Source organism: Hyposmocoma kahamanoa, unplaced genomic scaffold (assembly GCF_003589595.1).
Source record: "Hyposmocoma kahamanoa isolate Upper Pololo Valley unplaced genomic scaffold, ASM358959v1 99067, whole genome shotgun sequence".
Classification (NCBI taxonomy): domain Eukaryota; kingdom Metazoa; phylum Arthropoda; class Insecta; order Lepidoptera; family Cosmopterigidae; genus Hyposmocoma; species Hyposmocoma kahamanoa.
Window position 1 is genome coordinate 8,308 of NW_020655775.1, and position 18,485 is coordinate 26,792.

Genomic DNA, 18,485 nt, shown 5'->3' on the forward strand with positions numbered 1-18,485 from the left:
ATATGTCGCACTTATTGCCAGCCGAATAATTGAAAATGTATGAAATCCTTGATTTTTTGGTAATTTAATGTTTTTATGTAGTTGTTTTATCGACGAACATACTTATTTACACTAAATTCTCGTAATAAACGATTCATGAATATTATAAAATCAAAATTAAAAGAATTGGATACAGTTCATCGGAATGTGGGACAATTTTACGAAAATAAGAGGAATTGCTACAGAATTGCAAGGAATTTTGTAAATGAATTGCTTTTAACAGAATTGCTTTGGCCTTTGAACAACATTGAACCGAAAAATAATCTAAACAATCACAAACTCTTAAAATTTTGAATCGATTTCTCATGAAAATCGTATAATGTGATTACCGATATGATTAGTCCACATCCCTATTCGCGTCACGATGACAAGTGTCAAATTTGGCCTCTTATTTGGTGACGACTATAATAATTGTAATTTTAAATTCTCTGACAACCCTAACGCATTCGGTTCGGCACGACTGCACACGGCGGGCAACGGTATTTTCACGTCTTCGAGCACGTGCTTAGGTTCCTTTTTCCTCGTAGTGAGCGCCTGGTGTCGTTAGTCCGATTTAGTAGGCTATTATAGCGTAGGTATTTTCAATTTTCTATCTGTTATGTAGTAATTATTAAAGTAATCTGTGGCTAGAATGTTCGTTCAATGTCCGAGCAAGGACAAGACGAACTAAAAGAACCAGTTCAGTTCACAGGCTGAACTAGAATCAGATCACTTACTTCAAACACCGAGCACGCAATTTCTTGCCGAAACACGACAATTGCCGAGAGATATTAAAAAATAGTTATGTTAAACGTGTAAACCTATTTTGTCAGTTTCCCAGAAATGTATTTTGAAAGTGTAATATTACGGCCATTCTTTAGCGACCCATGACCAGCGGTGGTTTCTCATACGGCTACAGCTGAATACACAAGGTCATGATATCTTCCGCCTTTATAATACAAAAATGTCTAAAATACTGTTTACAATTAAACTCGAAATTAGACCAAAAACTACAACATCTATAACGACAATTTATAGATAGTACAGTCGCCTGCATTAACATGTAAACATCTAGCGAAAAAACAACCATAACTACAGAATCTTTCATTGAATAGTTGTTATTCACAGGTTGAACATTTGTCAAATTGAACAAAACATTATATGAATATTTTCTTGCTATGTGAATAGGTTTCATGCAGGCGACTGTACCTACTATTTTTATTATAGATTGTCAATAGACGTTCGAATTTATTATAAATAGGAGACAATCATTTTTCCAAATCATATCGACCAATAATAACACTATAACAACATAATCGATAGAAATCCACAAAATTCGGTGAAATATTACACATAGTTTGCATTTGTATAAACATTACTGGGCCAAGGTTGGTAACTTGTCAAAGCTACTCGATTTTACAAAATTTTAATAATAGAAATTAAATTAATTATTAAATTCCGGCCGGCAATACCGTATACACATAGTTGACTGTACGCGAAAGTATTGGCACTACAGATGGCCTTGACACTGCACGATATTGGCATCACAGATAATTTGGACGTCAAACGAAATTGGCATCACAAATAACCTTGATAGCTCACAATATTGGCATCATAGATAATCTGGACATCAAAAGATATTGGGTCACAGACAACCTTGACTTCACACGAAGATATTGGCAACACTGATAGTCTAGACTCAACGTAGACTCCACGCAAAGACATTGGGGCAACGCGGTACTGTGTCAACTAAACACTATATTGGCATTATAGATAATCCGGACATCAAACTATATTGGCGTCACAAATACCACTTGACACCACACGATATTTGGTCACATACAACATTGACTCCACACGAAGATATTGGCACCGCAGATGCTTTAGACTCCACGCTAAGACATTGGGGCAATGCGATTCTGTGTCAACTTAACACAATATTGGCATCATTTAAACTTATATTGGCATCGGATTTAAACACTATCCAGCTCCGATACGATTACTTCTCAGAAGAAACTCGAGTACCGTTCTTGAGGTCAACGCGGTCGGCGCCAAGTTTGGCTGCGACCTAGTTGTTGGTGGCGGATAGAAGCAAGGCATTGGTGTCATCAAGCCTGTCGAGGCGGAAGGTGGCGTTGTCGGGCAGGTGACGCACCAGCTCGTCTGTGAGGCGCACGCGCGCGCCGTTGGGGCCCGACACCAGCACCGCCTCGCACTCCTGTTGGGCACGTTCCTTGTTTACATTCGAACACTTTTAGGTAAATGGTGACTGCGTCAGCGTCAATCAACTATACGTTCCATCGCTGGGTACGGGTCTCGAGAGGTTTTTATCACGATTTTTTCCTTCGCCATTAGCAAGAAACATTGCTACCAAATAATATTCACAAATGTACTTATGGTTGAGAGTTTTGTACCTTACTTTAGGATACTGAAGATTTTAGCCGCACCATCGATTTATATTTACGAGGCCTGTGTTTATGTGAAACAAAATCTAGGCAACTTTAATATAATCAAAACTAGATAATCCTACAAATACAAGGAATAAAGTAGGAATGCGGCTCAAACATGGCCCAGATTTGGAATTTTACAGAACGATGTTCGTATTAGCACCCAAATTATTTAATAAAACGGATGCTGTTAAAGAATTAAATTGTAGACAATTTAAAATGAAATTGTGTAATTTGTTAGTTACTCAATTCTACTACAATATTGATGATTTTTTGCTTGATTACATAAAATATAAAATTTAACTATTATATGTTATATTTTTTACTTTTATCAGTTCCAATTGTTATTATTTGTTTATGGTATTGTATAAATTTATCTTTAAATGCATGGTACATCAAAAGTGAAATAAGAAATTGTGTAAATTATTCGCAAGCCAAGTCTTCGTAAAATGTATTATTTAATATAATATACTGTAAAACCTGCAACCCTACTTATTTCTGCCGTCAAGCAGTAATGTCAGCATTACTGGGTTCCAGTTTTGAAGGGTAAGTGAGGGTGCTGGTGAAATTACAGGCACATGACTTGTCAACTCATGTCTCGGGTGATGGACGCAGTGGCAGTGTCCCGCAGATCTTTGCGATTTAAAACTCTGAGTGGCACTACAACTGTTATGGATAGACGTGTAGCTTACCATCAGGCGCACGACATGTTCGTCCCATCACTTAATATTATTAAAATTATAAAAACAAATCGCTAAATTTGCAAAATCCAAACTGATTTGCAAATTCTTTTTTTCAATTTTTTCTTTTTTCAGTACCGACCTTGTGCGCCTGTTGAGGCAGCAGCTGGTTGAGCTTGCGCAGCAGCTCCGGCGCGCGACAGGCGTGCAGGTAGAGCGCGGAGTAAATGTTGCTGCCCGCGGGGCACACGTACACCGTCAGGCGGGGCTCGATGCGCCTGCGCAGCAATGGAGAATATCAGCGGGATCCTACTTAACTCATACACGGGATCAACAACTTGACATATTAAGGGGTCCGACGCAAAACTTGGAATACGCAGAAGTAGATGTTACGTCCCTCTGAAGCCCTGGCATCCCGGAACAAAATTTTAGTCGCTATATTTTTGATATGTTCGCTCAATTCTGCCTTCGAAAGAAAGTGGAGGGGCCAGGACTTACCTCGTGAAGGCACCTGCACATCCAGCTATTGACTATAACTAATGTCCAAGGTTTTCTTATACATGTTTACACTTTCTTTATTGCGTAGATAAGTTTAAGCGGATTTTAATAATTGTTTAATAAGCTTTTATAATTAATTTTGCTAACACTCGCGTAAACTGCGCACTAAGTTTTTTCAACTCGGACGACAGCTTTTGAGGTAGCAGGGAGCAGGTAAGAGGGAGGATAGTGTTGCCAGAATATCATATATTACATGCGTTTGAGTCGCGTTTTGTGTGCGATGAGAAAAATACTTAAGATAAATGTTATTAAATAATAAATGTAACAAATCATTGTAAAGGGAACTGGAAATGATATATAACAGCGCAGCCAGAAAGAACAAGTAGCAAAGCAATATTTTCAATTTATCTGTTGATTTAGAATTATCAGCAGATAAATTGAAAATATTTTTTATGTTTTTCTGATAAAAAGAATAGTTAAAATATAAGTGTGGTAAATAGTGAAAGTAGTTAAAGTGTTTTATTGAATCTCAAGATGTTTCTCAACCATGATATTAAATTATATTTTGTGAAATTACTCCACTAATTTCTTATAATTATTAATACAAAGAACGAACACTTAGAAAAAATTCGTTCGATCCGGCCGGATTCGAACCGACGTCTTCTAGCAAACCATGCCCGACGCTATGCCAATCAACTTTAACTGCCTCCATGGCCGAATGGTTACCATGCCGGACTGCCTCGCAGAGGTCCCAGGTTCGATTCCCGGGCCGGGAGAAATATTTGTATGGCCTACATTTATTTCTCTCGTGAGTTTAGGTGTAATTTGTGGATGTCTATGTGTGTGTCTATGGCAGCCGCCACACAGGGTTTCCCTAGTACGAGGCTATGTTGAGTGTGTGTGCGTCATTAATTAAGCCACGGAACGAACGACCGATATTAAGCAGTTTATGAAAGTTATAAATACATACACACATTTGTATACGGAAACTTTCATGGTATTTTAACCAGCCATAGGTAATAAACCCCTGTATGTGGTGTATTTAGTTTCGGGTCCAGTATTGACAAGCGCTAACAAAAAAATTAGTTCGAGTTGTGACCGCTAGGGGCGCTCTACGGTTTGGCAAATAAATAATTGTTACTTATATTGTTAATGTAAACCTAAAATCTAAACTATTTCGACGTGCAGGTTACCTACAGACAGGCAGGTAGTTTTATAAGTGACTTACTTGGCGTGTAGAGCGTTGAACAGACGTATACCGTCGGCGAGTCCACAAATCTGGATGATGTCGTCACGAGACAGCCTGTAGTAAGAAAACAAAGTTTGCAGTGAATATTGTTAAATATCTGCTAGCCAATGTCTTCCGTTACCTCCAACTATGGAATTACTAGTACTATGTGTTAATAAAAGCTATTTTAGCCAATTGTTCAGTTTAAAATGCTTAATACTTGCAATAACTATCACATTTCAATAGACTAAGTTGTCGATTTGACTTGAGTGTAATCTATATCTATAAAATGGAAATGCTCGAAAAATCTGAATCATTGCATATAAGTTTGAAGCATAGAAAAAAACTAAACATTGTGAGTTGTCTTATATATGGAAGAATAACTGGCCATTTGTTATATACATATTTAAAAAAAACCAGCTATTAGCAAAATCTGTAGTTGTGTTGTGAAGCGACATTTCGACCCCTCCTACATAAAGTATCGTATGTTGAAATTGCCAAGTTTACAGAGGAGCGTTTTGAAGTTATGAATTCACTGAAATGAGTGTAATTATAAAATAAATTGTGGTTGTTCATCTAACCGATATCTAGAATTTTATAATACTCTATGTGAATAAAACTGAGAAATTCTAGTCACGTGTCATGCTCATTTCTGTGAATTCAAAATTTTAAAACGATTCCCTGTAAACTTGGCAATTTCGACATACGATATTTACGTAGGAGGGGTCGACTTATTCATACAAGAAATAAATTATCATTACATTTATTTCCTCGCAAATACAATGAAAAACGTTGTATGGAGCACTGGCGATAAAAAATTCCAAACCTCGAAGCATTCTAATAGACTCTCGTTAGTAATTTCTTATTTACCTAATTCATAATGTACTATTGTTTACATTAAACGGCCTTTTTGGTCAGATAATTCTTGTCAGAATCTGAAGGAGAGTAACTGAGAACCTTACCTGAGCAAATCAGCACCAGAAAAGTTGGCAAAAGTACTCGCGTGCTGGGCAAACCGATGTCTAGATAACCAAGCCTGAGTCTCCGATGCAGAAGCCTCTTTGGCCAGGCCGCAATTCTTGTCAGGGTCTTCGGCCGGCTGGGGCAAGTCTGGCAAGATGGCGCCAGGCGAGTGGCACGGCGGAGAGTTTACTTTCATCTCGCCACTGTTGGAAGATAAATATTGGTTATATGATAGAACGGAGGGCTGAGTCTAAAATTGTCCCCTACTTCTAGATTACATTCGTTTAGAGCAGCTTCAGCTTTGCCGCTTCTAAATGTTGGAACGATCTTCCACCGCCAGTTAAAACATGCAAATCATCATAATTATATACTCAAACATATCGACTCATCCGTAGAACAAAGATCTATGTGCAAGACTACTTGTTCTCAGGACATACTACATTTCGTTCGTTCTTTTTCGCTGTGAATGTCAGATCGACCGTTTCGCTCGATTTAATATTTCCGAAATGAATGAATGAAAACAAATTCTCAAAACACCTTAAACGTAGGCCTTAGTTTGAATAAGGAAATTATTCTCGTAACGTACTTATTCTATTTTCGCTGTACAATCACATCGGACTCTGTTCTTCGGATGAGTCGATATGTATAAAGAATGGATGCTAAAACAACAGAAAACTTCGAGCTGTTGGTTAAACGCAAAGTAGGTTCTGCTACGTTAATATAATAAATAAAAATGTAATTATAATTAATAATTATTATTCAATTAAATAGAATTAATATTCAATTGAATTTCATTCTCTGCCTGTTCTATTCTATATAATATGTAGTAAAACATACATATTGGTATGCCGACTACATTGACTTACAATTATATGGACGTCGGGTCCGCGCTAAAAAGTGTCCGAACTTATAGGGCGTTAAAATCGTATACAGAGCGTCATTCACGCTTTAGTCTTCGTTTGTTCGACTGACAGCGAAGCAAGCAAAATTAGACAGTACTTTAAAATTCTTAATTTAAATTCAACGTTTTAGCTTTTTCATATTCCTTTACATGTCACTACGTTTAAATAGGTTGACTTGGGACATTTTTTTCGTGGTTTTTGTATTAGACCCGTCGTCCATTTATTTGTAAGTCAATGGCCGACTACGATAGAATAAGTTGGATTTATTTATAATAAGATCGTAATGTACCTTATTCTGACAAATAAATAAATTGATTGATTGATCCTTTTTACACTTTTTGCCGTGTGATCGGTGCGCGTATCATTTGTAGTTAGGATTAAAAATTTTTGCTGGAATTTTTGTAGTATTATGAATAATAAATAGTGTACAATTGCGGTGTCTACAGCGACGAATAAACTTGTAGTTCCACATTATATACAAATGAAACCTTTTTTAACCGACTTCAAAAAAAGGAGGAGGTTCTCAATTCGACTGTATGTTTTTTTTTATGTATGTTACGCCATAACTCCGGTATTTGTGAACCGATTTTCATGATTATTTTTTTTTGTTGGAAAGAGGTATATTGGTCTCATTTAATTTTGAAGAAAATCATCCACACTTAATGGCTGTTCACGCATGAAAATTCATTTTTATAAATAGCGCCTAAATTTTATTATAAGCAGCAATTACTTTAATGGTTAATTTTGCTATTCTCCAATTCAAGGCGTTTATATCTGTCATTCTCTCTCAATATACTTTGAGTAGAGAGAACCGATTTTTATTATCTCCTATGTCGAGTCCCGTATAGTGGCGAACTAGGGAATGAAACCAGGTTTGCGCACGTTCCGGTAACCGATATCAATAAAACTTGGCAATTATATGTGATTCCCCGTACTTTTGAGGTCGGTTTTTTTAGTACTCTGCACTGAGATTATGATTTTTTATTATAACAAGTGACGGGACTAAAAAGTTGTGCGCCTGATGGTAAACTATACGTCTGTCCATAACAGTTGCAGTGCCACTCAGAGCTTCAAATCGCAAAGATCTGAGGGGCCGTGCCACTGCGCCCGTCACCTTGAGACATAATTTGATAAGTCCCATGTGCCTGTAATTTCACACCTTAACCTCCAAAACATTAATGTGAGCATTAATGCTTGGTGGCAGAAATAGGTAAGGTGGCAGTACTTCCCTGGACGAACTCGTTTACAAGGAGCCCTACGGCTACTAAAAAGCATTGCATCATACAGGCCCATGCTACTTGTCAACTTTGTCTCAGGGTGACGGGTGCAATGGCAGTGCCTCTCATATCTATGCGATTTAAAAGCACTGCAACTGTCATGGACAGGTGTGTCGCATGTGTCAAATACAAAAACCTGAATACCAACAAGCTGTTGTAGCGATAAGCGTTATGAGCATTTATCAAAAGCTGTCTATGAATGATAAACAGCGATGACCCAGGCGCATTCTACAAGTAAAATTGCTGTGGAATGCGTCAGATCAATTGTTCGTTGGGCAACATCCGCGTCGGACGTTAATTGGTTGGGCAAACAGATAATTAATTGTGTACTACTCGTGGGAGTGGTTGGGTCCTGTGAAGGATCCTTTAGTCTCTGTGGGGAGTTGTTATCCACTTTATTGTATTGCAAAAAGGAATTTCGAAACATATAGTCAGGCGTCCGAATAAAAGTGCAACACATATTTTTCGACTATAAAAAAAACCCAAAAGAATGAGTCAGGGCAATGTATAGTGGGTCAGCGACTGAGGTGCATGTACATTTGTGAGAATCGTGTTTTTATCAACCAATTAATTTTTTTATTATTACAAGTGCACATTTGACCTCCATCTCACCTGATAGAAAGTGACGATGAAGTCGACGATGGAGCATGCACACCTAAATAATGCCTATTCACTCTAGCTTTGACTTTTCAAGGTTTTTCAAGGCAAATTTTTTGGGTCTTCGCCCAAGTTATACCGATCAGGGGACAAGTTTGCAAGGAATTCCCTGAATTCCACTCCATAGCCGTTCGTCATATAAATGTGGAAGCGAAGCGCTTCGTGCCAATCCTTCGAATATCCGGTGGAACGCCTACGTCTAGTCCCCGATGATGGAAAGGGGAAGACGGAATGAAATCTAGGCAACTTTAAAATGTATGATTGACACAAAGACCGAACAAACACAAAGGGAAGTTCCTTCGATGCAGTTATCTCGAACTAGCGACGTCGCTGTACCGGGGATATCGCTCGCCCAACAGAGCTACGGAACGAGTCAGCAACCGTATGAATCTATATGCTCGTTGCAGACTAACTTAGTTTATGGTTTTGATGACTTTTTTTGCCAAAGCCACCTGTGAGAAATCTATGAAGATTTCCACTCATCCAGATACCTTTACAGCTACCCAGCGGCTGTCAGAGTTGTCGCTTTTGCAATATTGATTTGGAATACCGTGATATTTTTACTACCATGATATTCATATATTGCTTTGTGAAAATATTCCACTAGTTTTGTTGCTTGAGCAAGAAGTTTATAAATTTTTCTCTAACAAAAATCAGTAAACACGAACTATGTGAAAACGTGTATGCGACGTTTTCATTCTAAGGTAAAGAAAAATAGAGTTTAATAAATTAAACAGATACTTACTCCTGGCAATACAATGGTTTCATCTGATTCGAAGAGGCAAGAATAGCTGTAAAGAAAATTAAAATAAAATAAAAAAACTAATACTATAATTTCGTTTTTATAGCATTAAACACTTTTACTTGTTTACTTGCACGTAATATTCACATTAGAAATTAAATTTAAAATTTTGAAATCTATTTCAAAGACTTTTGCGATAAAAAAAACTTAACGAAATAAGGCTTCACACATTTAACAGATTAAAAATATATACATATGATGATATATATATAATATATATATATATCATCGTGTCATGTATAAATATTCATTCTCGTTAATTCTAAATAAATAATTAATTCTGGCGATGTTTTTTCTTTACTGTAATTTGTCGCCTGTAAAAAGAGGTTTACGATATCTTTTTGTTTACGTTTTTTCTAATACGAAAAATGCCGCTTTCCATCAGATTTGTACACCGGGTTGTGCGTCATAAATGAATCGAAAACGTACTCACCAGGTTGTGGTAGGACAGGCTTGTTCACTGTGACTGGACTTGTCTTTGGGGCCACACTGCAACAAACGAAAACATGGCTTGTATTGTATTGTTCACCAAATTGAAGACGCTCAGCTAAAAATAGGTGCTAGAAAAGTACGAGTTACATTAACCCCAACCAGGCAGAGACTTTTTAAACATCCCAGGGCCCCAATTCACTAATTTTAAATCATATCAGTTGTGTGTCGACATTGCCAATGGCAGGATTTTGTCCGTTTGGTATTCAGTGTTAGGCGTAAATCAATTAAATTTCAATCAGAAATTCAATCAGATTTAAAAAAATCAATTGAAATTAAATCAATTGCGACACTTCGCAAGTGATTTAATTGCAATTGATTCAATTGAATTGATTTTAATTGCAATTAATTTTTTTAGTTGTTCTAAGAAACAATTGAAACTAACAATTAAAATCGAAAGTTTGAGTAAGGGCGTGGGTTACGATTTGAGTTGGGGGGTTAGGGTTTGGGTTGGGGGTTAGGGTTTGGTTTGTGGGGGTTAAGGGTGAGTTAGGGTTTGGATTTGGGGGGTAAGAGTGGGTTAGAGGTGGTTTAGGGGGTGGGTCAGCAGGTGGATTAGGGGGTGGGTACGGTGTGGGTTAGGGGGTGTGTTAGAACGCCCTATGAATTTATCATAATTGTCAGTTTTAATTGTTAATAAAAAACATAGAAAAGATTGAAAATTGATTAATTGTTAATTGTAGAATACGCGATTAACGATTGATCAATTGTTAGTTACGAGAAGCGCAATTGACAATTAATTAATTGTTAATGTGTATTCTGCTAAGTTAATAATGGTTTGTCAGTGACTAGCCATTGTGTAGCAGTTTTTAAGTAAACTGCGAATATAAAACATTAAAACTAGAATTTTGCTTCATTCACTGTTGTGTTATCGATCCCTCCTACGTAAAGTATCGTATGTCGAAATTGCCACAATTATTACTATGGGCTTCAGAAAGTTATTAAAGCTGTAATGGATGAGAAAGACCATGATGTGGAGATAGATTTGGGGGCATTTCCCCTGGAACCGAGTGCGCTCACCGATGTAAAGTACTATACTTATGTAACGAGATCTAATAATCGACGGCAAACTCGTTATCGAACAACTGAAATTGTCTGCAAAGGAAAAACTAAGAAATATCTACTGGTACCAGATTTGTAATACACATGAAGAGTAAAACCGTACCAATTTTGACTATCGATTTTACCCAATCAACCAAATTCTGTTCGTTCTATGGCTTGACAATAGTATTTCAAAAATTATATAAAACCCTGAACGCATTGTTGTACTGAACGCGCAGGGCGTTGATTGTCTTCTGCGTAAAGTTGACCCCACAGATTACACGTATAGAAACATTGACAGAATGCCTTGAAAAGTGTCACCTTCACAGGTACTGTGCAACGTGCGAATCTGCGTGCCAACATATTGCTTCTAACAGCCAACGCCCGTCGCTCTCTCTCTATGTCCTCATTATCCGTGAGATCCTCCGACACCCAGTGGCCAAGATATTTAAATCGCGTAACTCTATTTAACGCAACACCGTTCAAATATACGGGTGGTACTGACGTGATCTTGTGACCCCGAGACTGGAACATCAGGAGCTCACTTTTTTTTGCGTTATGTCTGAGCCCATGGGCCCCGGCATAACCCTCACATATCTTAAGCAATTTTCTTAAGGCACTTATCGAAGGAGCCAACAAAACCATGTCGTCTGCATAGCTAAGGTATTTGCACGATGAGCTCTGATTATGATGATGACCTTTCCCTGGTGAAAATAAAAATATAAAGCGCTGTGAATATATAGAAAGTTGACATGGGTATCCCGCGTGATTTCAAACGTACCAGCAGGATAAATCAAGCTGACCAATCTTTTTGTATCACACTGCCATTCGAGGCAAAAACTGGTGGTGTTTTGTTCCGCTACAAGCTGGACCTAGCACTAGCTAATACACGGCGTATACACCTCCTGACCAATGATACGAAGCTAGATCAGCTGCAGCAGTTTAACGGTTATGTCACTCCTTTGGTGCTAAATCTACAGTACATTGGTGTTGATCACTACGCTCAGAAGTTGGCTTAACAATTACGATGTGCAAATAGCTGTTGAGCCACAAATAAGCGCGTTGGCAATATAGAAAGTGCATCAAGTCTTTGTGCACCGACAAATATTGTTACAAATTTTTTGACACCGCTTGAGCCCATTGTTCCCATTTTAGGACGGCATTTTTTTTTCATATAAAATAAACTAAAAGCTTGTTTTGCTTCATAATTTTCTCTTAAGGAGGCTAGTTTCTAAAGGTTTACAAAAAAATTTTACTTTTTTTAACGCTAATTTGTATTTGGGCGCTAATGGAGAATGGCACTTCAACTGTTATGGACAGACGTATAGCATACAATCAAACGCACGACTTGTTCGTCCCGTCATTTGAAGTTATTAAACAAAAAACAAAATTCATGCTTTCAGGGTTCCTGTTTTTATACAAAATGTTTTGAATAACTTCAATACACATTTTGAAATATATTTCGGGTTCAGAATTATTTAAAAATTGTATGGCAAAAAAAAAGAGATACCAGCGCCATATATAGATTAACGACGTCATCTTCCTGGACATACAAATCAAAATGTACGTAGTGATTCGACTGTGGGTGCTTAAAAGTGCAAGCGTGCTCTCGACGACTCCCATTCCCGTTCCTGCGTTTTGCATCGACCGGTATTTACTCTAGCGCTTTCTTTTGTTACGACACAGTGTTACCAGCGTTTAGAGAGATCAACTGAAATGTTTTTCTGATGAATTACCAAAAGTCATGGAATAAAAGCTGTTAGTAATATAATCCTCCGAGGTTGTAAAGTATTTTACAAACAACTGTAAAAAATAGCAAATACAACACAGTTAACCTTGGCATGCATTAAAAAAGATCTATTTTCAGATCTAGAGACTGAATTAAACACTTGTTGAGTGTGTGGACATAATATGATCTTAACCATGATATCACGCCTGTGAGAATTGGATTATGACAGTATTTTTTGGGTGTCTGTGCCTAGCAAGACAGAGCTAGGCGCCATTTGAATTATTACGAATTGAAATGCAATTAGGTATTTTGTATATGTATTTCGATTGCTACCTGACAATTTGTTAAGTAATTGGAATTTCAAATATCTGACAGAGCAGATGTTTTAACCGACTTGAAAATAAGGAGGAGATTCTCTATTCGGCAGTATTTTTTTTTTATGTTCCTCGATAATTCCCGGCATTTCTGAACGGATTTTGAGAAATCTTTTTTCGTTGAAAAAAGGGTACCTTAGTATTGTCCCATTTAAATTTCAAAAAAAATATTTCGCATTTAAGTGTGGCAAACTAGGGGATGATTCCGAATTTGGCGCACTATCCGGTAACCGATTTCCACAAAACTTAGCAAATAGGTGTAATTCCATCAACTTTTGAGGTAAGTTTTTTTTATAAAATAAGTAACAATTAAACAACAATTAAAATTTCAATTTAATAAGTTATAGATAAATGATGTCAAAACACCGTAAACAACTTTTTTTGATACCAAGTGCACGACTTGTTCGGTCAATCCAAAAATTTAATACATGAAATAAATGTAAAATTTTATAAATGTAATACAAAAATTTTAACCATTTTGCTTCATAAGAGACAAGACCTCTATCTTGTGTCAAGTGCCAGTTTTAAAACTTCATATATTATACAAGTATAAATTTCATACTTTAATACATTGTTGCCTTTACTGTATGCGTGTATAAATGTTATTGTTATATTATTAACGGCCTTGATCGCGCAACGGTTTGCACTGTGGGTCATGGATGAAGAGGTTCCTGGTTGGATTCCTGCCAGGATTTAGAAAATGAATTTTTCCAAATTGATTCTGTTTTGACTGTGGCGTGCCTTAGAGTGGGTTCTGTTGCCGATTTCCCTAGTTTGAGACCAGACTATTGGTGTGGTTGTGTGCGTATTCAAGTATTGTTTTTATTTTTCTTACACAATATCAAACTCCGGTGCTACTGTGAAAGTCACAGACTACGACCAGAGGACATAAAAACTGTCAGAGCTAGGAAGTCTGTCAGTTCTTTGATCCTATGGGCTTCGGCTCCGAACTGTAATTAATAACGAACACACTTAACATAGCCCCGTACTAGGGAAACCCTATGTCGCGGGTGCCATGGACACACACATAGACAACCCATACTCACGACAGAATTAAATGTAGGCCATACATGGTAACCCTTTGGCCATAGAGGCAGTTCATTGGTGGTGATCACTATAGATCAGTTGATGATTACAGTGATAAGGGGCTGCATAAGCCCCCGAATTAAATCACCCTAATAATAATACATCACAGGACGGAAATATTACCTTCAGCACATTCTCTCTTGGCGTCGTCGATATCTTAGTATATAAATAATCAAATGTTACGTGAGCTTTCCTGGTTCACTCCACCTGATGTTTGAGTTGTCAATCATCTTTATTTCATAGTTAAGCAATTTGCTTACACACTTCCTTACACTTGAAATAGTCATAATGATTAAACTCTACTGTTCATTTGTAAGGCAAATTATGAGCAAATAAAAATAAAATAAAATAAAAAATATGAGCAAGAAATTCTAGGGGTTGCTCATTGTAAATATACATTTGAATACATTTTTTTTTCTTCTCTTTTTGGCAACACATACTACATACATACATAATAATAGGTCTTATGCGAGACCATAAGCAGTTCATTTTTTAAATGTATTTTGGCATGCCAGGCATAACCTTCCAACAGTGGGTTGCCTTTATGTAGGAAACTATTCAGCTCAGTTAGTTGAATCCCAAATGTTTCAATCTTCTCGTCCGTGGTGGTACACACAATGCGCTAGCTAGTTTATTAGTATGAATGGCTATTCTTTCTATATAGCAGGATAGTTAGCCTAGTTATTTCCTCAATAGTTGTAGTTGTAATTGAATACATTTATCATTTACAACATTTATTTCATCTTGGATTGAGAATACCTGCAGGAACTAAACGGGTCACTATGTCATCCAAAGTATTTGTTTCACTTTAATTTTAAACCTCGTGAATGGCATATTTTGAATATCAACCGGAATCTTATTATAGAAGCATATATATTGCCCCTTACAAGTAATTTACGACATTGTGAAGATGACTGTCACTGATCCACTGGTCCGTAATAGTATGAGATAGGGATAAATATCTCTGGAAAAGGCCTATGTCTTAGGACAAGCTGAAGTTACCAAGTTAACTTAGAATTTGAGTAATATTAAACATGTCATATAATGTTTCTATATTAGATAAGTTAGTATACAAGTTTATTCAGGTCAGAGTCCTTCAGTTCCTTAATGCTGTGGGTCTTGGCTTCGGACTGCAATTAGTGGTGATCACACTAGATCAGCTGATGGTCACAGTGCCAGCCTAATAATAATAATGCAAGTTTATTCATTCAAAAAACATCGTATCGAAAAAGTATATTAAAAAAACATGGCATATTATTGTTAATTAATCAGCAATAAAGGCTATAACTAAAAATAACATAATTGGTCCACAAAAAGTACATGGGGCAATTGCGATCCTATTGGATTGGTTTAATGAAGTTTGTGGTAAACAATAACTTTTTGCCTAAAATATCTTTGATGTTTTCAAAATATATGAGAGAATTCTTAGAATGTGTTGTGCAATTCACAACACAATTGTTAACAATTCTTTGTTGTTGTTTATGTTTTGTAAACAACATTTTTCTGTGGCCTAAATACATCGCTTCTAGCAAAACACATTGTAATAAATCCTGCTTGGCTTTTTTTATAATATTGCACCTCTCATGATGGATCGCATAAGCGGAATTATGTCAAACATGTTTATTGCTCCATTAGATACAGAAAAATATAACCCACATCCTCTTCAATTTGAGATTAAATTACAGAAAAATATAACCTACATCTCCAATCGGAGATGATTTGGGTTATGTTTTTCCATATCTAATGGAGCAATGAGGGGTGCAATATAGTGTTTATTAAGACCTGTAACATTTGTGATGTCAATGTCAGTCTTGTAATGTCAATTACTGCAGATTGTTCTATCTGCAATAATAGTAATGTGTTACACTGCCAGGCGAATTATGTGGTCCCAGCCTAGAGAATTCCTGTACTATGAATACCAGAATAACGAACAGAGTTGAATTAATTTAGAAAATTTCATTTCCATAATTGGTTCTACAGGGTACCAAATCAAAGACCTCATTACTTATCCAGTGTTCACAGCGCAAGCTGTTGGGCTAGAGAAGTTGTTGTCTGTGTATTATGGCCGACATTTATTTATCTCGTGAGTTTGTGTATAATTTGTGGTTGTCTGTGTGTCCATGGCACCAGCGAACAGGGTTTCCCTAGTGCAAGGCAATGTTGAGTGTGTGCATTATTATACTCCCATGAAAACTTCTGAGTAGACTTTTGATCCTCTTAACTCTGAATTACAGCCTGGAGGACGAGTTTGAAGACTGTTCAAAAGTTAAGTTCACATTGAGCAAGGACATCTTGTATCTGGTCTTTCTTTAAGACATAGTAGCAGTAGAGGTCCTTGTGAAGGAGCAGTAGAGGTCCTTGTGAAGTAGCAGTAGGGCTTCTTGTGCAGTAGAGCTCCTCGTGAAGTTTGTTCAGGGAAGTACTGCCACCTTACCTATTTCTGCTGCCAAGCAGTAATGTCAGCATTACTGTGTTCCGGTTTTAAAGGGTAAGGATGCTGGTGAAATTTCAGGCACATGGGACTTGTCAACTTGTCACAGGGTGACGGACGCAGTGGCAGTGCCCCCCAGATCTTTGCGATTTAAAGCTCTGAGTGGCACTGCAACTGTTTTGGATAGGCATGTAGCTTCAACATCAGGCGTACTACTTTAAAAAAAAAACATGTAGTAAAAAAGGAAGTTCTTGGTCAATAAACAAATAATGTTGCTGTTATTACCAGGCCTAGAAAACTAGGTCAAGTTTTCGAAAGCATTCCGACTATTTTTTTTTTCTACCTAGAACTTATAACATAATGATTCTCTCCCAAGCTACCGAGACTGTTTTTGCTACTTTCAACGCGGTGAAGCAGCAACCTAAAGATTGAAAAAAAGTGAAAAATAGTGAAAACCGGATATTTACTTCGTCAAACGACGCGCAGGCCTGACATGGACATTAGCTGCATTCAGCCTTCTTGCTAATTCTCTATACGTCCCAGGGTCGGCTTCAATTTCCACCTCGGCTTTCAGCAAGGAGAACTTCATACGCCAGCCTCTGGCCTCAACGCCATGAACGAGTCTCGCTTTCAGCACCACCCCGCGCCCCAAGTGCCGTGCACTTAGTCTCTGCTCTAGCAAGAGCATAATACTCGTCAGCTATAATCCTGTCTCGTCAGGTTGAAGAAGATAAAGGCGCCAGATCCAAGATGATATTCTGTCACCCTCGATACGAACATAGCTGGCACCGGGCACTGTTCTGCAACCATTTGTTCGGATAGCAAAACCGAAAACCACACGATCTTCACGATTTATACCACCAAAGTCACTTTTTCAATTTACTTATCCAACATTATTGTTGATGGCGAACGACAATTCACACTTTACCACTTTAACGTAACAATATAACACAAATTGCGTGTACTTTCAGTTAATCCTTTACACAAATACTGAAGAGAAGGCGTTGCTAGCGATTTGAAGTGAAACGGGATTTCACCGGTTGCTACAAATATTATTTATCGGCGAAAATAGTTGTGAAAACAATGGAGGACATGACAAGTAAACGAATGCGAGCGAACGGACGGAATGAATCTTGATTGGGCGAGGACGCTAGCACGGCCGCTGATTGGTCGTGAGCCGGTTTGAATCGGTTCGCGGGGGCCGCGGCCGGCTCTCGTCGGTGCATCGCAACGTCACAATAGTACTGCGACATCATCTTCACCTCGATTATCGTTTTTTTCGGAATATATTTTTTTGCAGTTTCTTTTTTAATTAAATGAATTGTATCATGATGAATGTGTTGTGTTAAACTATAGTTACAGTTATTTTTAACTTTAAGTGTCTGTTATCGACTTATCAATGTTAAATTTGAAGCTAGTTGAAGTGATAACGTAGTATTAAATTCATGAAATCGTGTCTTGTTTCATTGATTAGCGGATGTTTTATACTGACAAGGATTTATTTATGACAAATTTTATTTGTTTATATTCTAATAGCACTTCAAAAGTTTAAAATTAGATAAACGCATGATATCATTTCTAATTATGTTGAGTTTTGAGTTTTAAACAAAGGATACCGTCTTACAGTAGACAGGTGTTCAGCAAAGGGACATTTTATGCATTGTTACCAAACTAAAAATATGTTTTATGATTACTTTTACGATAATTATTTTACATACGATACAACATGTAAATATTAATATGCGTTGTAATATATATTCAACACTCTTGCCTTTGGGTTCTGGCTTAATCAAAATAATATTTTTGAACTCGAGTTTCTCAACAAAATTTGCGCAGCTCTAGCAACTATATTCGAATTGATTC

The 18,485-nt window shown here is 37.2% G+C and overlaps 1 protein-coding gene across 1 annotated transcript; it reads right to left on the minus strand.

The window, feature by feature from the left end:
* Window positions 1–1,090: 1,090 nt before the first annotated feature.
* Window positions 1,091–17,698, minus strand: LOC113238998 (transcription factor CP2-like). Its single transcript, XM_026475868.1, has 7 exons — window positions 17,090–17,698; window positions 9,906–9,961; window positions 9,416–9,461; window positions 5,834–6,037; window positions 4,872–4,946; window positions 3,288–3,423; window positions 1,091–2,236 (listed from the first exon to the last, which is right to left on the minus strand). Exons 1-7 carry the CDS (start codon window positions 17,308–17,310, stop codon window positions 2,087–2,089), a joined length of 888 nt encoding a protein of 295 aa, XP_026331653.1. The 5' UTR covers window positions 17,311–17,698; the 3' UTR covers window positions 1,091–2,086.
* Window positions 17,699–18,485: the final 787 nt, after the last annotated feature.